Here is a 25,509-nt window from a genome sequence, read left to right on the forward strand (position 1 = left end):
GTACAAAATGAGTTACACCTACATTAGTGAAATAAAAAGCAATCCGAAGAGATCTCAAATATATGAGCAGCAAGAGAATGGTGAAGGAAAATGCTGCTCTTCCACTTAGCAGGGAGGGAAAGTGAATAGCTGATGACATCAAGAGGGCTGAGGTGTTTAATGTCCATTTTGCTTCAGTCTTCAGTAAAAAGGTTAATTGTTACCAGACATTTAACACAATTAACATGAAGGGAGGAACAGAAGAACAGGGAAGGAACTGGTCAAAGAACATTAAAATCCAGTGTATTCAAGTCAGCAGGGCCTGATTAAATTCACCCTAGGGGGCATAAGGAGCTAGCTGTAGCACTATTGGAACCAAGAGTGATTATGAAATGATTAGTGATATATGAAAGCCGAAATCCAGGGCAGACATTCTGCTTTACTTAAAATCAGGACATCTTTATTTAAGTGGCCAGATATAGATTCTATCTATCTATCTATCTATCTATAGCTAAAGATCTACATAGATTATATGCTTAAATTTAGTCACTCATGATTGCAAATGTAGGTCTCTGTGCTTCAGTTTCTTCACTTGTCAGCTATGGATAGCCATACTAAGGGTCAGTGAGGCTCATTTTGTGATCCTCCAACAAAAAGCACAAAAGAAACACAAAGTCATAGGATGTTCTTGGTATCCCCTACTACCACGTTACTGTTGTAAGATAGAGATTCCTTTAGTAGTTGTGGACAGCTATAGGATCTCCAAATGTAATTGATGAATGATTGGTGACCCAGAGAATTTAAAAATAAACTTTATTTATATATATATTTATATTTTATTTTATATTATATATATTTATATCTATATTATATTTTATTTATATTTATATTTTATATATATGTATTCTGGACATTAATAATCTACTAGCTTGCAACTCAAGGAAGAGTCAAAGCTGTTGATCCACACCTGCAAATTGCAATATTGGTGTAGACAGCAGCCCCAGCAAGAGATGGCACTATAGCCGTATATTACTGTTGAGTTGTTGTCTGTGTTGTGTTATTGATCTGACTTGGAGTGTTGGTAAGATGTTTAGTTCTGTCTGTGTGTACTGGAGTTAATACTTGATGTTTCCCCCTAAATCTCAGTGACTCTATTAGTGAGTACTACAATAGCCAGTCTTTCCTGCATCCTGAGCTGTTAAACACCTTTCAAATGACCTAGATTTATGTGTGGTATTTATGTTTCATTTGCAGATGGCCAGCCTGCAGGTTGGAAGGAAGATCTACTCTATTAATGAAGACCTGGTATTCCTGCGTCCATTTCAAGAAGTGGAAACCATCTTAAACCAATCTTTCTGCTCTAGGAGACCACTTAGACTTCTGGTGGCCACCAAGTCTAAAGAGTAAGTGCTCAGAGGGACAGACATAGAAGGTTATCCAGACACATCGACTTTTTTTTTTAAACTGTCTGTTGTTAAGGCAACTGTATAAACTTGCTACCCATCAGAGTCTGCAATTTAATTTGAGACAAGATACAAATATAGTTATTAGAAAGGTAGAATTTGTGAATCTTACTCATTAATGATCCTTATGCCCTTTAAGGCAGATGTGGAATAGCTGTTGTGCTTCAGAGCTAACTCTTAGCCCCCCTGTACACAAATGAAACTAAGTTACAAGGGAAAAAGAAAAACCAAAGACAGTCCTATAGCACTTTAAAGACCAACAGAATAATGTATTAGATGATAAGCTTTCATGGGACTGACTCACTTCTTCAAATCTGACCTGAAGAAGTGGGTCTGTCCCACTTAAGCTCATCACCTAACAAATTATTTTGTTAGTCTTTAAAGTGCTACAGGACTTCTTTTGTTTTGTGAAGATACAGACTAACATAGCTACTTCTCTGTGAGTTAGAAGGTATATAACTTTATCAGCAGCAGAAAGCATCTCAGCAGGTCTTTGCTTCAGAGAAAGCACCAGTCCACAGGTAACTCATGCTTGCGCTACCCTGCTGTGTCCCCACCAAAATTAATTAGCAAGTCTGAATATTTCATTGTCTAGCCCAGACTGCTGTAGAATCCAGGCTGGAAGGTGGTCCAATTAGTTATGATGTACATAGTATTAATGCCATATATATTTGTTTGCTGGGGTACACAACCCACAGCTTCATTCTGAGCAATAGGGCTGTGAGACAGCAAGATCTGAGAGTATCTGGCTTCTAGGTAAACCTCAGCAGAAGTATTGTTTTGAATGGAGAATAATTGAGGTTATGTCCCTTGTGCTCCCTGCACACTTTGCTCAGCTGTAGCCTTCCTTAGATCTGCATCTCCAGGCAGAGGGCTGACCCAACATATGTTCAGTTTCCCTGAAGGCTGTACTACCGAGATATGTGCAGCAGCTGTCTCTCATTTGTAATTTGCATAGGCTGTGATGACATTCCAGTCAGAAACACAATCTACCAAACTACTTAGTGACAGGTCAGTTCTGTGCTAATGGGAGCTTAACTACTTCGTGGTGTATTGTTCGTTTCTTCTTCACTCTGTTTGTCACTTTATTACATGGCACGTCCATGTGGAGAATTAATGTTCAGCACCATGGGAAGTAAATCTACAATGCTGTTGCATACCATTCATTAATTGACTCTGTGCGCTAAAACTTCTGTAGTGCACTTTGACCTACTGCACTTTGAAGCAGCTAGTGCACAGCATGCTAGAGTGTTGTAGGTTTACTTTCCAGTTTGTCATGCTCTGGCTTTCCATATGGACCAGTCCAACAAAAACACAGACCAGAGTAGGCTTTATTATGCTCCATTCAGGCCCTATAAAGCCCATATACCTACAATTAATTTAATGAGTTGCAAAAGAACATTGTCGTGCATACGAGGATTAAATGTTCCATACCAGGCTTCATTATTGCATATGGTACATAATGCCACAAGGCCACTGGTTCAAATCTAGTTCAAGGTCAAAAGCTATTACCTTAATAGATTGTTTGGTGGCCTCCTATGTTACTGTGGTGGGTCTCAATACAGTTCCAAGAAGACAGATGTCCATATCATAAATTCCACTGCTTCTGTCAGCACTAACTGCGAACTCTTGCCAGGCGATCTATCCCCTCAGCTCTAGAGAAGGCTCCTTCCATGTCAGGCAGCATGAAGGAAGCTTGCACTGATGATGCCTAGGCTATACTAGTTCTGTTGTTCCTCAGAAGACATCTTTATCCTTCAGGCATGTCAATCTGGCCAGAATCCACATTCAAAATATAATAAAGGTCAAACTATTGTCTGACAGAAAGGCATTGGAAATGGTAAAATAAGTTCTCCTGTGTGACAAGAGCTACTGCATGGAGTTAACTCATCTCTTCTTAAACATTAAAGGTATATTTCAAGCTGTTTGCAAACAGTCTAGATATTTTATTGAGCTGATAACATACAGAAGTGGGATCTTATGCAAGAACTGATAGCAGTATGCCTAGGTCTAGCTACTCAGTTTGATATGCTGCTTTCTTTCTTTCATGTTTTCTACAGGATTATAAAAATCCCAGACTGCCACGAAGCTCTGTGCTTTCAGATACGGGGAGCAGCACCACCATACGTCCGTGCTGTGGGCCGAGGTAAGCAAGGGGTGTATGATGTAGCTAAGTCTGGAAATATATACGGCCAAACACACCGCTGCGACAGAACAAGAACCACATTCTTTTGTCCCAAAGTTCTGAAAACAGTGTAGAAGCCTCTGGGATCTCTGGTGAGAGGTCAGGACCCCATTGTGTTAAGTGCTGTACAAACAGAGCAACAACACATTCCCTTTCCTAAACAGTTTACAATTGAGGTTCAGTTGAAGTATTGCTTCACTATTAAAGCTGGGTATTCCCACCTAGGGGAAACAAAAAGTGGCTTGGCTCAATGCCAGGAGAAATGTGTTGAGAGACTGTGGAAGGGCTGTTGAAGAAGCTTCATCACTTGATGAAGGCCCTTGACAATGCCCAGTAGGAATCACTCCTCTGCAGTCAGGTGGGCAGATCATCTCTCCAATGTTCATGACCTTTGCAATGCATTATATCAGTTCTGCCTTCGTATCAGTTTGTACGGCTGCAACGCCACTGGTTTTAGTGGAGTTATGCCTATTTTACACTATGATGAGCAAAAGGAGAAGTGGGTCCTTGAACTCTTTTAAAAGGAGAAAACAAAGCGAGATACAGGGATATTCGTTAGTACTGTGACTGAAATGTGACAATGAGCCACAAATTAAACTCTGTTCCTACCTTTATCCTTGGCAGCAGCAGAGAGCTTTCGGCTATATGCATCTTCCTTCCTTCAGTAGGACTGTATGTATGTACAAATACATAATGTCAGCATTTAGAAACAATGCAAAGAGTTATAATCCCATAAGCAGGCAATGGTATCCTGCTTCAAAGCACCTTTCTGTTACGTACGTTTCCACAAGCACAAAATATACTTTTCTTAAAGACAAATTGCTAAAGCATTTTCTTAACATGCTAGCAAGAAAGCTTTCATTTTGGAGCCTTTACTAGAAAAGAGATTAATTACATTGACTAAAATTATTTTCTGCTTAGATAATTGATCTTAAAAAGTAATTATAACTTTAAATGTAGGCTTTATGGGCTAAATTCTGATTAGAACATAATAAATCTGTTGGTGTAAATCTACTGAAGGTAAATTACTCTGGATTTACTGTGGTGTAACTGACATTAGAGGCTTATTCCTAGACTATGGCAAAATGCCTAATGGGAAAATATTCAGGTTCTTTCGTTAACACGTGACAGGCTGCAAACTGTATAGTTATGGAACGTTAAACAACATTTTAGCTAATTAAGACTAAAACAAAAATACTGTCAACAATTCCTAAAAGATGAGTTTCCCCTCTAAGAATTTCATTAGCTTTTGGCCATGAGCGTATCTAAGTTTATGTAAAAACAGTCATACCGGGTCAAACCAATTGTCCATCTAGCCCAGTATCTTCTCTTTTGTTAGGGTATGTTTACACAGCAGCGTTATTTCAAAATAAGCTATTCCAGATGAGATTTTCTGGTATAACTTATTTCAAAATAATGCTGCTACACACAAAAGGCATTTCAAAATATCCCTCAGCTATTTTGAAATAGAGCATCTAACACAATAGAGCCTATTTGGAAATAGAGACACTGGGCACACTAAGGCTGGGTCTACACGTGCCCCTTCCTTTTGAAAGGGGCATGTTAATGAGCAGGTTCAAAAGATGCTAATGAGGTGCTGCAATGAATATGCAGCGCCTCATTAGCATAATGGCAGCCATGGCGATTCGAAAGTGCGGCTTCTCAAATTGGGTGCCTCCCGTGGAGATGGGACCTTCCGAAAGGACTCCCCCAGTTTTTGAAAGCCCTTCTTCCGATCACAGATAGGAAGAAGGGCTTTCGAAAACTGGGAGGGGGTCCTTTCGGAAGGTCCCGTCTCCACGGGCAGTGTGCGATTCGAAAAGCCGCACTTTCTAATCACTGCGGTCGTCATTATGCTAACGAGGCGCTGCATATTCATTGCAGTGCCTCATTAACATCTTTCGAACCTGCTCATTAACATGCCCCTTTCAAAAGGAAGGGGCACGTGTAGACCCAGCCTAAGGCTTGTTTTGAAATAGGTTCTATTCTATGTCTTAGCAGCATCTATTTCAAAATAGCTGTTTTGAAATAAGCACTATTGCTTGTGGAATGAAGTTTACCTACTTCGAAATAAGCCAACCGCTGTTTCAAAATTATTTCAAAATAGCAGTGCATTGTGTAGATGCTATTTGGCCTTCCCCTAGTGGCCACAGCCATGTACTCCAGAAGGAATGAACAGATTTGGGCAATTATCGGCTACGTCTACACATGCCCCAAACTTCGAAATGGCCATGCAAATGGCCATTTTGAAGTTTACTAATGAAGCGCTGAAATGCATATTCAGCGCTTCATTAGCATGCGGGCAGCAGCCGCGCTTCGAAATTGACGCGCCTTGCCACCGCGCGGCGCATCCAGACGGGGCTCCTTTTCGAAAGGACGCCGCCTACTTCGAAGTCCCCTTATTCCCATGAGCTCATGGGAATAAGGGGACTTTGAAGTAGGCAGCATCCTTTCGAAAAGGAGCCCCGTCTGGACGCGCCGCGCGGCGGCAAGGCGCGTCAATTTCGAAGCGCGGCTGCTGCCCGCATGCTAATGAAGCGCTGAATATGCATTTCAGCGCTTCATTAGTAAACTTCAAAATGGCCATTTGCATGGCCATTTCGAAGTTTGGGGCACGTGTAGACACAGCCATCAAGCGACTTATCTCCTATCATCCAGACTGAACTTCTGGCAGGTTGGAGGTTTAGGGACACCCAGCGCATGGGGTAACATCCCTGACTATCTTTACTAATAGTCACTGATGGACCCAGAATTTGTGTAATTCCATTTTGAACCCAGTTATGCTTTTGGCTTTTACAACATGGCCATGTATTTCACAGGTTGACTGTACTTTGTGTGAAGAGGTACTTCCTTTTGGTGGTTTTGCATCTGGGCTGTGGCCACACTTGGCCAAAACTTCAAAATGGCCATGTTAATGGCCAAATCAAAGAATACTAATGAAGTGCTGAAATTAATATTCAGCACCTCATTAGCATGCTGCTGGCTGTGGCACTTCGAAAGTGCTGCTTTCGAACGCGTGCGACTCGTCTACATGGGGGTCATTTCAGCTGATAGGAATAAGGGAATTTCGAAATGCACAGGGTCCTTTCGAAAAGGACCCCCATGTAGCCAAGCTGGGTGCATTTGAAAGTGGCAGCATGCTAATGAGGCACTGAGTATTCATTTCAGCACCTCATTAGTATTCTTTGATTTGGCCATTAGCATGGCCATTTCGAAGTCTTGGCCAAGTGTGGCCACAGCCCTGCTGTTTTTTAATTTCATTTGGTAGCCCCTAGTTCTTGCATTATTTGAATGGATGAACCTTAAATTCAAGTTGATTTAAAAGCAGTCCTTCAGAAAAAAAAGATATCTGCCTTTCAGTCAAAGAGAGGGGGACTCTACATTGTTAAATGGACCAGATTCCCTTCTCCTACTTAAAACTAGGACGTGATCCAAAGGTCACTGAAGTGAACAGCAGATTTTCCATTGGTTTCTAATAGGTGTGAATCAGATAGATAAATCAGCATTAAATCCACTGAGACCAGAGGATAATCACATCTGATATGTCCACCTGCATGAGCTAGCTGTATCCAAATTTTCTGAGATTTTAGAATGAATTTTAGACAAAGATCCAAAGTGTAAGTATAAGTATATAGTGTTAATACACTTGCTGCACGCTAGTACTTTTTATTACAAAAACTTGCTCTGATAGCTCCTACCTAAAACCATCCAGGTGCAGTAATAAGTGAGGGAAAAAGTTAAAATAACTCATGGAATTCTTACAAGTTGCAAAACAAGCCTGAAAGACCCAGTTTCTGCAGAGTTGATAAAATACTGTGCTTGGCAGAAAATCCACATGAAGTAACCAACATTATTTTATTTGTACTACTTCCTGGCTTTTTTATACATTCCGTTTTCACTTTAGAGCACTGAGAGTTGGTAAACAGGCCTGTCAAAATAGGAAGTCTATGGGCATATCTACACTGCAGTTAAAAAAACCGTGGCTGGCATGGATCGGCTGACTTGGGTCTATTTAATTGTGATATGGGCATTAGAATGTGGGTGGGAGACTGGCCTCTGGGACCCTCACTCCTTTGTGGGAGTTTAATTGAGCACAGACACACCCTGCTATTCCTAACATATACTCTGTCAGTCACTGTGTTTTAGGAAAATATAAAGGGCCTGAATCTCCTCTCACAACAGTGTGTATCAGGAATCACTCCAGTGAAGTCCTGTAGGCCTTTTCCAGGGTGTAACACTCCAGTCGAGTCCTTTGATATATACTCTGTGCCTTCTGAAATCAAGCTAAACACTCTGAGCTGAATGTGTGAATGAGGGCTGGGGACTCGCATGTTTTCCTATTCTCCTGAGACAGGGCCAGCCAGTGTTTGATAAGTTTATAAATGGTAGATGATGTGGGTGCCTGTGATAGAAGAGGACTGGACTCTAGGTCCCCTCCAATCCTAAATTCTTAGTATCCACGTAGACATGTGCACTGGCGTAACTGACTAGACAGTGCCAAGTACTATGAAAATCAGACACAGAAACTTACCAGAGAGTAAATTACAATCCCCCTTGTACATTACGTAATAATGTACATGCTGGGGTCCCAAACAAAAGGCTCTGCGGTTTTCAATGTTATTGGTAAGACAATGGATATATACAACATTTCCCTCATATGATAAAGTTCTTCCAGAGATCTTTCACCAAACCCAGCAAATGCATAAGATAGCTTCCCAAATACCTGCTTCTGCCTACATCTGAGCCGTACATGCTTTCCAGTCCCTCTGGTCTCTTATTCTCCTCCATCCTTGGGTTGCTGAACTATTTTAACTCTTCTCTGGTCTGTCTGTTTCAGGCTCCAAGGCTGCAGCTGTGGGACTCCATTCAGGACAGTATATTTTGAAAGTTAATGGGAATAATATGATGAATGCAAGTTACACAGAAGTCCTGGAGCACTTTACAGCATACAGGAACAGGCAGCAAGAATTCCTGGTGAGTGCACAGATGTACAACCTGGGTGGAACTTAACCTAACATTGTGAGAAGGAAAAATAATATAATAGTCTTATACAAACAAACTCTTCATATGTTTAAAAGCAACCTTCAAAAGTACATTTTCACTTATATACCCTCATCCTTGGGACCCCGCTGTAGTTAATGAAGATGAATGGAGTGCCTCCCTCAATAGAATGTAAAATATGTATGAATCACAAGTATTCCAGTCCATAGACATCCCAGAAAATAGCAGAGGCACATTTGAGCTGAGAAATTGAAACCCAGATTCATATTTCATGCGTCTAAGTTTCTGGAGGGATTGGATCTGGATTCTGCTACAGCCCACTTTGGAGATTGAGATCAGCTGCAAAATGCACACATGCATCCAGATTTATACACCAAACTTAAACCCCTTCCTCAGAGTGTTCAGATGATTGTATTTAGGTTACTAATGCAAGGTTCCAGTTGCCAGTAGAGTAAACTCACCCCTCACGCACACGGCACACAAACCCAGCCTACTAGAGAAGAAAACCTTTTCACGGCCATCTTAAAAAGGTTTGAAATCCATGCGAGAAGAGCACATGGAATCTGTATATATCCCTGATGATGCTGAGGGATCCCTTCATAATGTTCCTGCTCTTCTAAAAGGGATTGTATCAATGGGTGTACCGAACACACGAAGATGCTGAAGAGGATAGAGCTCAGCAGTCAGCATTTAATGTGTACCTGAATGGCAGCCATCTTGAGTCAAGCAAAGAACAGCTCTCAGTGGAAGGAAGCAGAGAACTGGAACCCCTTCCCAGAAGCCATCAGGAAGCAGGTAAAGGAAAGCCCACCCACTTTCATGAAGGAAATGTAGGCAGGCAAGTCAGACATTTTTCTGATTACTTGGCAGAAAATGGGTGGTGGAAATGAGAAATGTAATTATTGCTGGAGAAAATCTCTCAATCTAGCTGTGTGGGAAAAGCTGCAGCTTCCCAGGTGAAATATTGTCATGCTGCAGTTTATTTGGGAGTAATGTTAAATTGGGATGGAACATGGAAATCTCAATGTCGTGACTCTCAACAGAGAGGAATGTCTCCTTCTCTGAAAGGAAGAGACAGCATTACATAATTGTGGGGATTTTTAGATGCCTGTTGCTGGCTGGTGCTTAGGGAACTTCTATGAGTACCACAGTCCCAAAGCTAGGTAGGCAGAAAAAAATTCCTCTTTTCAGTACATCTGATTTGTATTTTCTCTTGCATGCCATGGCATGCAGTAAATGACTGAGGGCCCCACATGCTGAGAGAATGCGTACTAACTGGAGTTGTCTAGTTGGCAGCTGTGACATGAAGCCTCAGCCCAACTAATTACAGGGTTTCTGAATTTTGGGTCAAGATGCATCACATTGGAAAACATTTTTCACAGAGTGAACCCCTCCCCTGCACCACTTCGTAGTTCAGCTTCTTTAGGTAGTTCTCCTAATGCTTCTTCACTGAAAAGCAGGGACTGATTAAAATTAAAGAAATACGATCTGGATGAATGGACTATAAGATACCTAGCAGGCTGGGTATATCAGTGTTTCTTAAGCTTTTTGAGATCATGGAACACCAAACAATAATATTTTTTATGTGGAACACCTATCAACATTTTCTTCAATAAAATTGTCAAAAAAAAGCAAACAAACAAAACAACACAACCCCAAATAGCAACATACGCAGCAAAAACAAAATGATGTAATTTGATCAAGTATCATAGCAACGAGGAAGTAACATTGTATCTGTTTTAACAACAGAAAATATAGACCATTAGTGTATTTTTTCCAAACGCTTGCAGCACACCTGTGAATTGTCCTTGGAACACTAGTGTTCCACAGAACATAGTTTAAGAAACACTGGGCTAGATCATCAGGCTTAACAGGTCATGATCAACATCTAGCTGTCAGCCAATATCAAGCAGAGAGCCCCAGGGGTTGTTATTGGGGCCAGTTTTCTTCAACATCTTCATTAATGATCTGGATGATGGGTTGGATGGCACCCTCAGCAAATATGTGGATGACACTAAGATGTGGAGGAGTGGAAGGGTAGATACATGGGAGTGTAGGAATAGGCTCCACAGTGATCTAGACAAATGGGAGGACTGGGCCAAAAGAAATCTGATGAGGTTCAGCAAGGATAAGTGCAGAGTCCTACACTCAGGACAGAAGAATCCCATGCACTGCTACAGGCTGGAGACTGACTGTCGAAGCAGTAGTTATACAGCAAAGCACTCAGAGATTACAGTAGATGAGAAGCAGGATATAAGTCAGCAGTGTGCCTTTGTTGCCAACTAACATCATATTAGGCTGCATTAGGAGCAGATCAAAGGATATGATTATTCCCCTCTATTCAGCACTGATGAGGCCACATATGGAGTATTGTGTCCAGTTTCATGCCTCCCACTACTGGAATAAGTTGCCTAGGGAAATGGTGGAATCCCCATCCTTAGTGGTTTATGAGGAAGGGCTTGACAAAGACCTGGCTGGAATGATTTAGGTGGGGTTAGTTAGTTAGTTGTTCCTGCTTTGAGCCAGGAATTGGACTAGATGACTTCCTGAGGTCTCTTCCAGCCCTAATCCTCTTTGATTCTGTGATAAACTCTTAGACCATGGGACACTCAACAAGCCCTGCAAGGGGTCTCAGCTAGAGTAAAGGATGCAAAATGAATGAGTTTACTAGCCACCATATGTTGAGATAAATCTAATATGAAAATGAAAGGCTAAAATGACAAGCCAAGAGGTTCTTCTTCTGAGACATTTGCCCCCCCCATCCTTTTGGCATTTGGCTTCTGTCATGGGCATTAGACTGTGACTGAAACAAAGATGGGGTGTTTGTACTGAACAGAAAACTTAACCAAATTTAACAAAGCCCTGGACATGATTCTCTGCCATGGCACAGTCTAACCTTTGGGGCTGATTCTGCTAGCCCAGCTCACATGGAGAAGCCCTCCATGCCATATGGGTTTCAGAAGTTCTCTTGACATGCATACAGTGAAGGATGTGCACAAAGCATTTGCAAAACTAGGGCCTCAGCAAGAATCAGGGCTACTGTGTTTATTTCTTCCACATGCTATCTGTGTTTTGTAGCTTCCTATGCCAAATGAAAACTGATTGGCATATCCCCCGCCTTACTCCTGTAGGAGAGATGCTCATTATTGAAGTTTCTGGAGTGAGCACTTTTGATAGCTGTGTGCTATCATCTCCCACAAATTGAGGGCTGGGTGATGGCAGAAGCAGAGAGAGGGAGGGAGAAGTGTTTCATGGAGATGTGTGGGTGATGTGGTTGCAAATTAAAAGTCTGCAAGTAATTCCAGCTAGAATAATATCTATTTTGTAATTTAAGTGATGTGGATGTTCCAGACCAAATTCTCACAAGCTGCGTCTACACGTGCACGCTACTTCGAAGTAGCGGCAGCAACTTCGAAATAGCGCCCGTCGCGGCTACACGTGTTGGGCGCTATTTCGAAGTTGAAATCGACGTTAGGCGGCGAGACGTCGAAGTCGCTAACCCCATGAGGGGATGGGAATAGCGCCCTACTTCGACGTTCAACATCAAAGTAGGGACGTGTAGACGATCCGCGTCCCGCAACATCGAAATAGCGGGGTCCTCCATGGCGGCCATCAGCTGGGGGGTTGAGAGATACTCTCTCTCCAGCCCTTGCGGGGCTCTGTGGTCACCGTGTGCAGCAGCCCTTAGCCCAGGGCTTCTGGCTGCTGCTGCTGCAGCTGGGGGTCCGTGCTGCATATACAGGGTCTGCAACTAGTTGTTGGCTCTGTGTATCTTGCACTGTTTAATGAAAGTGTGTCTGGGAGGGGCCCTTTAAGGGAGCGACTTGCTGTTGAGTCCGCCCCATGACCCTGTCTGCAGCTGTGCCTGGCTCCCTTATTTCGATGTGTGCTACTTTGGCGTGTAGACGTTCCCTCGCAGCGCCTATTTCGATGTTGGGCTGAGCAACGTCGAAGTTGAACATCGACGTTGCCGGCCCTGGAGGACGTGTAGACGTTATTCATCGAAATAGGCTATTTCGATGTCGCTACTTCGAAATTAGCTATTTCGATGTAGCGTGCACGTGTAGACGTAGCCACAGTGTGCTAATTGTGTCAGCAACATTTCTAGGTGCATCTGTTTCTATGGGCAACCCTCCCCTTAGCGTGGAAGATTATTACGCTACGTAAGAAGACTGACTTCCTATTCAGATACTGATGGATGAAGTTAATTGATGTAGGAGAACATTCCCAAAAAACACGCAACCCAAATTCTCTCCAAGGGATATACCAGTTGAGTGCAAGCTTGCTGGACCCCTATTAGTAGTAGATCTGGGATCATATTCACAGTAGTGCAAGTTGCCTGCAGACCCTTACATACCTGGGGATCTGAAGCCAAACACTACAGCTATTAAAACAAGGGAATGCCCCAGGAGGGAATAGAGGCACCTCAGTAATTGCTGGGGCCATAGAACTTCTCCAGCCCTGGCATTGCAGAAATAGGAAGAGCAATATTGAGCAAGAGCTGGGGGCCTGGTGGAGGGAGCAAAAGAAGTCTGAGCTCTTCCCAGTGCCAGCGTGGGGCAGTGACTTCCTCCTGGGGGAGGAAGGCAGCGAGCTCCCCCACAGCTGAGACAGAGAGCTCCTCCCAAGGCTGGGGTGGATACAGCGAACTTTTGTGTCTTCCCTAAAAGGGGCCATATTTGTAAATTCCTGTGCCTGCCCCTGCTTCTAAAAGGCAAGAAACATGTAGATATGCACATCTCAGAGAGCTGGAAGGGACCTTGAGAAGTCATGGAGCCCAATCCCCTGCCCTCACACCTAGCACCAACAAACCTATCACCATCCCTGGCAGTTTTTTTTTTTTAAATAAAATAAAGTCTAACCTGCCCCAGGCCCTTGGAAGGCCCCCTCAAGGGCTGAGCTCACAACTAGGGGTTTACAGGTCAGTGCTCTAACCACTGAGCTCTCTCTCCCCTCCAACTGTTCCTTCTTCCCTTAAAGACAGGGGTCAGCCCAGAAAAAGCCGACAACAGGTTGCTGCAAGATTCATGTCAGCACCTCTGGGCTGCCTCTGATGGCAATGTTTATACTTTGTGGAATTTCTCAGTTGCCTTGGGGATCAGGTGGTGAGAGCGTGGCCTGCCCTTCTCTAGAGCGACTGTCCCTCTGGCTCTGCAGCATGTGAACTGCATCCACCAGGGTGAGCCTGGAGCACTAACTGCAATTTGGAACACAGGTGTAACAGCGCTTCAAAGAAAGTAAACTGTTTCGTGTTTCATCAAGGACATTGAGAGCTAATGTAATTTAATTCCCATTTGAGAGCCTCTGCCTAGTACTGGGATCTGTGCTATAAATCTATGCTGGGGACAGCTAAAACAATATGTGTCCTTAGAGTGTGCATGCAGCAAATAAATCTGCATTTGTGCATGTGTGTGTTACTGAGGTCGATCCCCTAACAACTTGCCTTTGGTTCCAGTGTCTCCGATGAGCATGAGTGAAGACATGCCTGTCATTAGCTTGACCGTGGACAATGTCCATCTGGAACACGCGGTAGTGTACGAATATGTCAGCACTGCTGGGATCAAGTGTTTTGTTTTGGAGAAAATCATAGAGCCGAAGGGTTGTTTCAGCCTGACTGCAAAGGTACCTGCTACCATACACTGCCAGCCTCCCTCCCAAGCACTGTAAGGGAAACCAATGACCCAAGCAGACCCACTTTGTTTGGTGACATAGCATGTTATACTAGTGGCCTTGCCTGTTTGATATGGGTGAGTTTCACTGACTCTCCCTTCACTTCAGCACTTGGGGACTTGAATCAAGACATTCTCGCAGAAGGGCCCCTGAGCTAGGAACTCTCCCCAGCAAATTCTCTCTCTAATATCTGTCCAGTAGACCAGGAGTTTGCTACTCCTTGGAGCAAATGTGGGGTTCATCCTTTCAGGCAAGCATTTGCTTCATCTTGGAATGAGACTGTGAAGGCTTTCCCGTCAGATGGGTTGGGTTGCTTGATCCAAGGAATGGATATTATTTCGACCCAGTGTGGTCAGGAATGATTGATATTATATTTTGATGTTCACTCCAACGGACAAACAATAAATGACTGAATCAAATAACAATAACGTATTGGCATGTCCATGATGGGATAAAGCAGAAAGAACAAGCGAGGGAGAGTGTGCCAGAAAATGAAACATTCTGTGTGACAAAGCACATGAAATATATTCCAATAACTTCTGGCCAAAGTTTTGAAGTGTTGAGATTAGGCATGACAGTGGTTCAGCAGAGGTAATTAGGGAACAAAAGGCTGGATTTGTGCTGAGTGTCACTTTCCCCAAACATGCCAAAATGCAGGGTGTGCGTTGCTTAGGCAGTGGAAGGATACTGCAGTATTCCTGGCTCTCAGCCCTGTACCATTGGAATTTTGTCTCCTTCAGATTTTAGAAGCATTTGCTGCAGATGACAGTCACTTTGTGAAGAATTGCAAGAAGCTCATCTCCCAGAGCAGAGCTGTGGAGACCATGCCCGAGTACGATTTCCGGCAAACCTGTGACACTAAGCTGGAGAGTATCTGCAAAAGGCTCGCCAGCTACCACGAGGTGCAGCGTGATTAGCTCTCAGTCATGTATCTAGACAATATTATGCTGTCAAGAGAGTGGGGTCCGAATATTCTTTGCTGGTTTTTTTTCCATTGATTGCTTTAGAGAGAGTGTTGTACTGGTTTGAGCAAAGTACTAGAAGTTAAGCTCTGTGGAATGAGGACCTTTTTGTAGAGCACTTACTATGCTGTCCTCACGACAGACTAGAATGAATGCCTGTTCTCCTCTGCAGTCAGAGCCATCCTGCCCATCCTAATGGAGGGTCCAACCCGCTAAACACTCCCAGTAATGACAAGAGCTGTCACATGTGTCTGTGCTGTACATATATGGTACTACGATTGCACAAGCACATTGTGTTATGCCCATACAAACTGTAATTTTGGTGCAATTATCTGACATTATTGAAATCTGTCCCTAAGAATTTTTAAAACAATTTAAAGGAAGTCAAAGTGCCATTTTTTTCTGGTGATAGATATTTTTGAAACAGGACCCTGGACGCTAGCAGAGATGAGATGGCTGTTGGAATGGAAAGCTGGCTGGGGAAAATAAGGATCTGCTGAGCTGAATTACCATTTCTTGCAAATAAAATCTCACAAGCTTGCTTTATCCCCAGTTTGCAGATGAGCTCAAAATGAAGGTGAGCCCAGCCTTCAAACAAGCCACAATGAAGCCTCACCCCCTCAACAGTATGGATTTCTGCCCCACCAACTGCCACATTAACCTCATGGAAGTGTCATACCCCAAAAACACTACCTCAGCAGGAAGGTCATTCAGCATTCGCATTGGAAGGAAGCCATCTATAATTGGTCTTGATCCGGAACAAGGTGGAAATTAACTCCCAGTGGTTCACTGACATTATCTAAGTAAAAAGATCAGTTACATTTCCAGCTGCTCAGCAAGTTCAAGACAGATCCAAAGAAATGTTGCCTTGCCAATATACCTTTTTTTTTTTTTTTTTTTTTTTTGTTAAACTGCCCACAGTAAAATAACACAGTGCTTTCAGGCACATGGTATGGCTCCAAGTCCAGCATCTTTAACAGCTGAGCAATGCGGTTTTCTCATCACTATTAAATGCCCAGGGGTGGGTTTTTCCAGTTGTAAATGAAAATACAGTTTGAACCTCTCTAGTCCAGCACCCTCGGGACCTGACCGAGGCTGAATGAGAGAATTTGCCAGACCACAGGAGGTCAATATTACCTAGCAGTATTACCAACACTTCCACTGCTTACTGGGCTCTTAGAAGACATTTAGGAGTAAGTTACAGCTAAATAAGAGCACGGAACACTGAGATCCAGGCCTGGTGGCTGTAAATAAATTTCATGGGAACATGGGAAACTTTGCCACGCCCATGGTAACTGGTGGTCCAGCTAACTAAAATCATACCAGATTATGGATGTTGCCAAATGAAAGTGTGCCAGACTAGAGAGATTCAACCTGTAATTTTTCTTTACTTTTCCTATTAACAGCGTCAGTTTCCCATCAGCAAAGCTGGAATAATAATGCTGATCAACCTAACTGGTTTGTTTCAATCTTAAATTTGTTAGCTTTTTGAAAATGTGGTTAGTTCCTCAGATGGTCAGTGCTATGAGTGGGCAGTGTAGTTACATGACGTAGTGTGGTCCTAAACTACAGCAACGTCGAAAAGCTTAGTTTACATGCCACAGAGAAATCCTGTAGAACAACTAGACAATTATATTTTTAACACAATGCTTTAAAGAAGCTTCAGAGGTTCAGGTTCAATCTCTATTAACCACTGCAGGACTTGAGAGCAGTTTCTAGAGACAAACCCGTTTAAATGCCTGTATGAACCTATGGTTTTAATTTCTATTAAATTGCATAGAAACTTTCTTCTAAGTATCAAGAGCGGTGCATACTGTCACTATAGTCACACTAACTACTTTCTTCCATGTTTAGTAGGTACGCTGAATCCAGTCTCCTACACTCAACATTGCATCACCACCATGGCTGCACCATCATGGAGGTGTCTAATTACAGAAGATGGCGAGCTCAACCCACATGAACAATATGAGGGTAACTTTGGCCAACAGAATGGGGGAGTGAACCAGGAGGAAAGAGGGCTGAGCTTTCTGCTGAAACAAGAAGACCGGGAGATACAGGACTTGTACCTTCAACTTTTTAATAAATTGGATATGGCAGTGAAGGAAATGAAGCAATATGTTATTCAGATAAATAAGTGAGTAAAGAGACCTCTGTGTGTGTTGCATGTGGGCTGCTGAGAGCACTTCCTAAACAAAGGGATGCGTGAGCTGCAAAAATGGTAGTATGCAACCACAGAAATATGTTCTGAGTCCATCAGCCCAACATTAAACTAGGTTAGTAAGGGTGTGCCTGCCCACCCATCATGCCACTGCCTTGTGCTGGATGGAGAAGGATGGACATGCTGAAATGCAGATCCATCTATGTATATGTCAGTTCCACTTACATAATGAACTAGTGTTGCTGCTTTTTGCATTTGCTGGTTTGACGTCTGGGTTAGAACTAAAGGCTGTCCACTCTGGTTCTGATTCCTGTTATTTGTTAAGCTTCAAGAGTGGGCTAAGTGGTGTACGAGACACAGGCCCTGGGAAAATTCCTGTCCCAAAGAGTTTGTCCATAAGACTGCCATAAAAATGTACGAAACTCTGGGAGGCCCAAAGGCAGGAGATATTTTAGCTAGGAAGTCAGTAGTCCTGAGGGATTTGAACAAGGAGGGCCCATCAGACTGGGATGGAGAGCTCATTCCATGGACAGGGGCAGAGATGGGAACAGGAGAAGAAAGAAATACATGAGGCTGATGATGTTGGAATGAAGAGGGAAGTTGGGATATGGCAGGAGTGGGAATCAAACAAATCAGATCAAACAAAGGCCAGTGCTTGTGTCCCTGGTGTGTGCATTTTAGTTTGTGAGTGTGGTCAGGATTATAGATGGTTCTGACACCTATCCTACTTGGATTGTGAGGGATAATATTTTCTTACTCTAATACAAACAGAAGAAGCAGACCACTCTTTGCTTTCAGTCCTTTTACTGGACTTTCACTGCTGGAGTCAGCTTAATAGGTCAAGTAAAAAAGACTCTTTATAAATGTGATTACCCTTTGGCAGACTCAAAACATGCACAAAAATCTGCATTGCTTTAGGCCAGCCTTAGCTGGATGGGCTCTTCTGAGAGAATTAGTAAATACTGATGAGAGGCCTTCCTCCATTGGCAAGTAAAAGGCAGATTTATGTTGTATACACTGTGGCTTTTGGAGTGCCAGTTAGTATTTCAAGAAAAAAATCCAGTAGGAAAAAGGAGGCAAACAAGGTGCCATTTCTCCACTCTTGATGGAAGTGAGACTGTTTATGCAGAATAATTTATTTTCAGCAAATAATTACACTTTAAAATATGCCTTAAAGTCTCACATTATTTTGCAGAAAACTGGGTGGGTGCCTGTTCCTAGTATGACAACTCTGTGTTTGCTGTCTTTTCTTTTTATTCCAAACACTCTGGGGATCCTCTAGATCTGTGTAAAACTCTCATAATCAAAACTCACCTAGTTTTGAGTGTTATTTTCTTAGGGTTTTGAGCCTGGCTTGATATTTTTGTACAAGCTCTCTGAAACTCAGTGCTTTTGACCTTAAATTAGTCTGAATTTGGCAGTTTTAGCCATGTCTCATGTTACATTTTAGGTTGTGAATGAATGCAAAATTCATTTACTGTGAGTTCACATAAACTGAAACCAAAAAAGATTTGCATGAAACCCTTTGGATCAAATGGAGTGAGTTTTGTGTAGCTCACATCTATATATAACTGGCTCAAAGAGTAGAAATGTTGCTTTTGATTTCAAGCATCCCTTGGGTTCAGACCACAATAGTGACTGCATTGCTCATAAGTTTATGTACCAGTCACTGACTATGATGTGTTTTACCTTTATAGGCTTTTATCCACCATAACAGAACCCACTGGCACATGTGAACCGCTGTCCACTGAGGAGACATCCCCACCTTCCTTGGGGGCTGAGGAGAGTGACACTGACAAAGCTGAGCATGGTGGGATTAAGAAAGTTTGTTTCAAAGTTTCGGAAGAGGACCAGGAAGACTCAGGACATGACACGATGAGTTTCAGAGACTCCTACAGGTGAGTTCAAAGATGTACCTGGCTCTCTATTGTGGTTAACATGGGACTTTGAGGCTATATAATCTTGACTTTACAGTGCTGGATGGCAGCTAGACAGATCAAGCCAGATTAAGAATCAGGAAGTCAGGTAACTGTACACAGGAGAACGTTGTTGAGACTCATAATTGTGGTTAGCAAGGTAATTATACCACTAATACGTGGCAGTTATCTATGATGCTTGCACTTAAAAGTGAAAACAATGAAGCACCCTGTGGCACTTGAAAATCTAAAATTTATTTGGGCATGAGAAGAGTTGGAGGATTCCACAGCCCATGAAAGCTTATGCCCCAGTAAATTTGTTAATCTTTCAGGTGTCAAAGGACTTTTTGTTGTTTTTGCTGAAACAGACGAACACAGCTACACCTGTGAAATTTAAAAAGTGCCGTCCAAACTGTAGAATTTATCCAGAAATCCCTACTGTGCTTACTTAGCACAACTCTTCTTGAAGTTATATCAAGTTTTACCATTCAGTAAATGCTTTTGGGTGTTCCCCATTACCTAATTAATGGGCCTATCATTCTGGACACTTAGGACTTGATTCCATTCCCACAGAAGCCTGTGGCAATACTCCCACTGGTATCAGAAAGCGTAAGAACAAGCTCCGGTTCCTGCTCATATGTTACGCATTTAAGTGTATCTAGAACAGGATTCACCACATCTCATCAGTTGGACACGGTTCATACGTTACACAGGCTATCACAGGATCCATTTACTGCAAGGTCAAAAGATCAGAGAGTCACAGAAAGTCAGAAAAAAAAAAAGCCGCTCTCCAGTGAAGTGCAGCAGCTTCTTGTGGGAATTCTCCCCAGGGTTCAGGAGGAGTAACCCAGACCTGCACAGCAGCTTCTGTTTCTGGTCCTGATGGTTGAGTGCCTTGTGTATCAAGATATTTTTGTCAACATAAAATACAGACTAATTAGACTTTGGTAGTGATAATACTGATGGTTATATCTTGGTCCCAGTCTGAGTTTTTGAGGGCAGAGAGTGTTAACGTAGCCCCAGTTCTCAGGAGAGCTCACCCGTAGGCTTGTAATTATGCTGCTTTGGCCCTTGTGATTTTAGTTTTGAAGTGAAAGTTTCTAGATAATACATGGAATGATAAGGAAACAAAATAAACGTGTGTACTGGACTGTAGTTCCCAATGTGTGTGTGTGTGTGTGTGTGTGGTGATCTGCTACAATAACTACTCCTGGGCTGTGTCTACACTAGCCTCCAACTTCGAAGGGAGCGTGGTAAGTCGGTTGTCAGGAGATTACTAATGAAGTGCTGCGGTGCATAGGCAGCACTTCATTAAGCTAATTCTCCCCCACGGCAGCTTCAAAGTGGCAAACTTCAAAGTGCCAGCATGCTTGTAGCTGCAGCTAACCCACTGCTACTTCGAAGTCCCTTTACTCCTTAAAATGTACTGAAAAGGAGTAAAGGGACTTCGAAGTACCAGTGGGTTAGCCGCAGCTACATGCAAGCCAGCACTTCGAAGTTTGCCTCTTCGAAGTTGCCACGGGAGAGAATTATCTTAATGAAGTGCTGCATATGCACCGCAGGATTTCATTAATAATCTCCTGACACCCTACTTAGCATGGTCCTTTCGAAGTTGGGAGCTAGTGTAGACACAGCCTTGGTACAGTTATGCACTGTGGGCTGACAAACTTCCATGTAATTCCTCTGGCAAACACAGACATCTAGATTTATCCTTGGTGTATCTCCAGTCATGTATGCAGAAATACACAAAGGATTATTCTGGCCCCAAGAGTGTTTCTGTTCATGGGAAGGTTATAAGACCAATGTAGTGTGTAAAGCAGAATGTACTCCCCATTAAATTACTCCATGTACGATCCTCCAGTATTGCCTGCCTCTGGTTCCCAAATACGCTGATCAGCTGGGCATCAATCTATAGTTTATAGTCTATTAGGAGAAAGCAGTAAGACCTACCTTGGGTACAAGAAGACCGGGAGGGGTCCTCATTTCAAGCAGATTAGTGTGTTTCTCATGGTTTTTCAGTAGGCATACAGGCTCCTGTGCCATTTCTTGCAGAAAGTCCTGTGAAGCTGCTAGTCAGCTCTTGGGGTCCCTCTTCAGGTTGGCAGGATAGAATTAAGCATAGAAAAATGTTTTTTGCAGGTTGTTAGCACTCTGAACCAGCTTCTCGTCTCAGGTGCACAGCACAGCCTAATTACCGGTGCCCTAGCCATTGTCCCGAGAGATGCCCACCAGAGCTAGTGTTTTTAAAGGTGCCTAGAGAAATAAGATACCTAACTGTCTTCTTAAATGTTCTGAAAATCCCAATCCATGTGTTTAGGGATTAGAACCCCTGGGTGCAGCTCAAGTTAGAGCCAGCTTCTCTGGGGTTTATTTCCTCTTAGGAAATAAACAGCAGTATTTTCAAGTTGATGCTTTATTTTGTAGCCAGTTTTATATTATTAAGCTCAGGTTATCTCACTGTACTTATTACCACAGAGCAAAACAGAGCCAACGCTCCTTACCTATACCCCACTCACAACCCCCCAAAACCCAGGGCTTTTAGAAAGTTACATTTTCTCAGAACATCTAGAAGTCTGTTGTGACTTTTTCCATCCTATGCCATATAATTATGAGCCAAAGATGCTCAAGACTTTATCGACGGCTTAATCTTATAATAGATTCTGTTGTGAGAGGATTTTTTTCATTTAAGTCTGTGAACAATTTTCCCAGAAGCATTAAATGCCGAGAAGCAGAAATGAACATTCAGTCTTTTTTAATGGGTCTTTGAAACCACAAACCCAAATATTTATTCAGGTGTCTCAAAATCTTGTTTTTGAGACAAGATTGACTTGCTGCTTCTCTGGAATACATACTGCTGAAGGAAATCTCACACACTCTACAAGAGCTGTCTTTCTTGGGAGAGTATATTTTTAAAAGCAGGACTTCATAAGAGATGAAACAAGTTGTCCTTTTCCCATTTTCTAATGGAGATGGATTTGCATGTTCTAGGCCTGCTCTAGTACACAGCAGGCTCATCAAAGAAAGCTACAAAGATAAGAATAATTCAGTCTAATCACACATCTCTGGAGCTTGTGCAGTATGGACCTGGTTCTCCAGTGCCTTGTGTTCTGTGATGCAATGGAAGAGTTAAATTCTACTCTAGCTGAATGGTTGCATGCTCCTCTCCTTGTGCTCTGATGCAAGTGGCAACACAAGATGCAGAGCAGTGGAAAACCAGATTGGCAAATGTGGTAACGCTTTGGCGTCTGTTTACTGTGCTAGGCTGGGATAAACTCTCAGAAGTGGTGATTTGGTCCTGGGTGACTCCAGTTGGAGTTAGCACATATTTGGTTGCTCCTGGGGCTGAAGGATGCAAAGGTCCTTATTCTGATCTCTGTAACCCCAGCCAAGTCTGTCAGTGAAGACAATACAGTAGTTGCTTGAGTTATGCAAGGGTTGTGTTCCCATGCACCCTTGCATAACTTGAATTTCGTGTAAGTCGAGGCACAGCTTTTTCCCCTGGCAGAACACATGTTCTGCAGCCAGGGAAGCAGGAGAAGCACTTGGAGTCACTGACTATGCATGGGGGTGGTGAGCCAGGTGGGGGTTGTGGGATTTTGAGTTGCACTTAACTCACGTTAATGTGAGTTCAGTGCAACTTGAAATCATGCATTTCAAGGGTTTAGTGTAGTTATTCTAGATTTACACCAACATATCTGAACAGACCATCCAGCTTATAGAAGGCTTGACTCTATTTGCCATTATAGCTTTTTTGCATTAGCTGATGCTGGTAACCTGGAATTCTTCACAACTACCTACATGGTCTCTTCTTGCCCTGTGTGATGCATAGATAGGCTCAGTATGTCCACTGCATTACCTGCTGTGGAAATGTCGCTAGACAGGATTTTGTGAGAATGTAATAGCAGCAGTGTCTACTGAACACTGAAATTTACTAAAAAACAGTCTGGAACCAGCAAATGTTCATGTCAGTTTATATGGAACCCTCGGGGCTTGTCTACACTAGCCGACAGCTACATGGCTTGCTGGTGCTTTGAAGTTGCTATTCCCTGCTCAGGCTGATTATCATGCCTCCTTCGAAGGAGGAGGCTAGTGCAGACACAGCCTCAATGTATTTTTGGATCTGCAAAGTGAGGAAAAATAAGCCATAATGGTTTGATTAGAAGTGTTATTTCGTTATCTTTCTTGTTATAGAACAGTGATACCTTGCACTGTAGAGTCTCAATCACCAGAATTAACATTTATTTCTTCTACAATTGGAGTTTTGTCACAAGTCAAAAAAATTTTTTTCTTGTGCAAACCCTTGGCTAGTTACCAAGTAGGTGACTTTGGTGAGTTCAAATTTGTTCCTAGTAGACATTTGCCCAACCCATAATGAAAACCTAGGTATGTGCTTTGAAAGTCTTATAATGAAATATAAAGAACTGTCTCTCTCTTTTAATAGAAAGCTCATTTCTGAACCCTGATTTACTCAAAGAGATTCTGTAACTGAACTTAATCTACTATGGGTAACAGAGTGACATCAAAGATAGATTCTCTGTGCAGCTGTCATTTGCTTCAAAATTTTACACGTAAATGTAAGATGAGAGAGATTATTCTGTCTTATCATTTTTAGACAGAGGCAAGCAATTACGTACATGTAACAGATACAATAATTACTCAAATGTATTCTGATAGTTTTTGATCCCGAAAATGGATACTGAGGAACTACAAAAATGAGCAAATTTTAGATAAGAATATGCCTTGTTCACATTAACCACGCTCCTTTCTTGTTGACTGTTGGGACAGCTAATTCAGAAGCCATGTTTCTCATAAGGCTTCGTACTTGACTGAAACAATCATAAGTATTGGCCTATCACCCTTTAAACTTCTTCAGAAGGAAGCGAAAACAGACCTTACTGATAATAAGTCTTACAAAGGCAAACAAAACCCACTTTAGGGAGATATAGGGCTTTGTAAGTTCTGTGTATTAATGAGTCAGGATGGAAATTATACTCATGCTTCCAGTACCAAAGTGAAGAGCCCTTCTATTTTAGGTTTGCATTTTTTAAAATCAATGCTGGTTGGTTTCCAAAGCTAGGACATAAAATATTCTATGGCAAGGAGAGATTAAAAATAGTGAACTGGATTTGCCAGTCCATCCCATTCTCTTTGCACCGTGAATGTGGGGCAAAGTGAAATTGAATCAGGAGGTGAATTGTGGTGGTGAATTCCCCATGTGAACAAGGAATCTCCTGTGGCGTAAAGGTGGCTGAAGTGACTCTACTGTTTCTTGAGCCAGCTCTGCCTCCCAATTCCACTGCCTCTTGTGTCAGCACTAATCCCTTCCCAGTATTAGGGGAGAAAGCAATGGCAGGGGCAGGAAGGGGAGGGAGTGTGGCAAGGGAAGAGGAGGGAGTGGGCATGATGGAGGAAGGCTCCACTATGCCCACTTCTTCACTAGCATAAGGTCATTAAGGTTCCCATCCCCATACTCCTGCAGCCTTAATTTATGCTTGAGTTAGATGCCTGAGAATCTGTAACCAGCATGGAGAATCAAGCCCACAGTTTAATTTTGTATCAGTCACCTCATATGCATATAATGAGCTCTCTTAGCATACATCTAGCCTAGAATTAAAACCCCTGTCTTGCCCGTGCCTGCTGACCTGGGCTGCCAGGGCATGGGCTAAGAGACTGTATAATTTCAGTGGAGCAAGCTCTAGGACCATCTGAACTCACAGCATCTTAGAATCCCAGCTCCAACTCATGCCTGAACATCTCCCCTGCAGTTAAACAGCCCCATAACCCAAGTCAGCTGGCATGGGCCTGTCATGGGTTTTTAACTGCAATGTAAACCAGCATTCCCTCTAATTTTTTTCCATTTCTGGGTGGAATAAGTTTTGTTATGCACATCAAGGTATGTGTGGATGTGCACCACTGATAGAAAAACATGCTGCCCACTGTGGGCACTCCGTTAATGAGCTGGGTAGCACCTGAATCTCTCTTGGTTGACTGCCCAAGCTCTCAGCTTACAGGGAACAATGGTGTAGACATACCTTTACTCGCCAAATCAGGAGACCTTATTTGTATTATTCAATCGCTAGTCAAATAAACTCCTATTGATGAGTAAGGAAATTTCACTGAGGGACCGTAGGGTTGAATATAAATTGAGTGATAAATGAGTCAAAGCCCTGGGTAA

At 42.7% G+C, this 25,509-nt stretch overlaps 1 protein-coding gene and 1 long non-coding RNA gene across 10 annotated transcripts in view; one reads left to right on the forward strand and one right to left on the reverse strand.

Annotated features, from left to right (window-relative positions):
* PREX1 (phosphatidylinositol-3,4,5-trisphosphate dependent Rac exchange factor 1) overlaps positions 1-25,509 on the forward strand; it is a 230,694-nt gene that overhangs the window by 184,371 nt on the left and 20,814 nt on the right. For 3 of the 4 annotated variants that reach the window (XM_075011780.1, XM_075011784.1, XM_075011782.1), the window contains 9 exons: positions 1,234-1,382; positions 3,503-3,588; positions 8,465-8,601; positions 9,252-9,423; positions 14,084-14,250; positions 15,039-15,200; positions 15,814-16,024; positions 17,115-17,394; positions 19,116-19,316. In XM_075011780.1, coding sequence (XP_074867881.1) covers positions 1,234-1,382; positions 3,503-3,588; positions 8,465-8,601; positions 9,252-9,423; positions 14,084-14,250; positions 15,039-15,200; positions 15,814-16,024; positions 17,115-17,394; positions 19,116-19,316 — 1,565 coding nt within the window. The remainder of the gene's footprint in view (positions 1-1,233; positions 1,383-3,502; positions 3,589-8,464; positions 8,602-9,251; positions 9,424-14,083; positions 14,251-15,038; positions 15,201-15,813; positions 16,025-17,114; positions 17,395-19,115; positions 19,317-25,509) is intronic. The other variant, XM_075011781.1, reaches the window with a different exon arrangement.
* Positions 1-25,509, reverse strand: part of LOC142022198 (uncharacterized) — a 137,269-nt gene that overhangs the window by 45,614 nt on the left and 66,146 nt on the right. For 2 of the 6 annotated variants that reach the window (XR_012647877.1, XR_012647879.1), the window contains 5 exons: positions 21,285-21,425; positions 15,954-16,059; positions 8,351-8,638; positions 4,237-4,297; positions 3,707-4,141 (listed from right to left, as the gene is read on the reverse strand). This is a non-coding gene — a long non-coding RNA (uncharacterized LOC142022198). Of the gene's footprint in view, positions 1-3,706; positions 4,142-4,236; positions 4,298-8,350; positions 8,639-15,953; positions 16,060-21,284; positions 21,426-25,509 lie in introns of those variants that run through there. The other 4 variants (XR_012647881.1, XR_012647880.1, XR_012647882.1 and 1 more) reach the window with 3 other exon arrangements.

This window comes from Carettochelys insculpta, chromosome 17, assembly GCF_033958435.1.
Source record: "Carettochelys insculpta isolate YL-2023 chromosome 17, ASM3395843v1, whole genome shotgun sequence".
NCBI classification, from domain to species: domain Eukaryota; kingdom Metazoa; phylum Chordata; order Testudines; family Carettochelyidae; genus Carettochelys; species Carettochelys insculpta.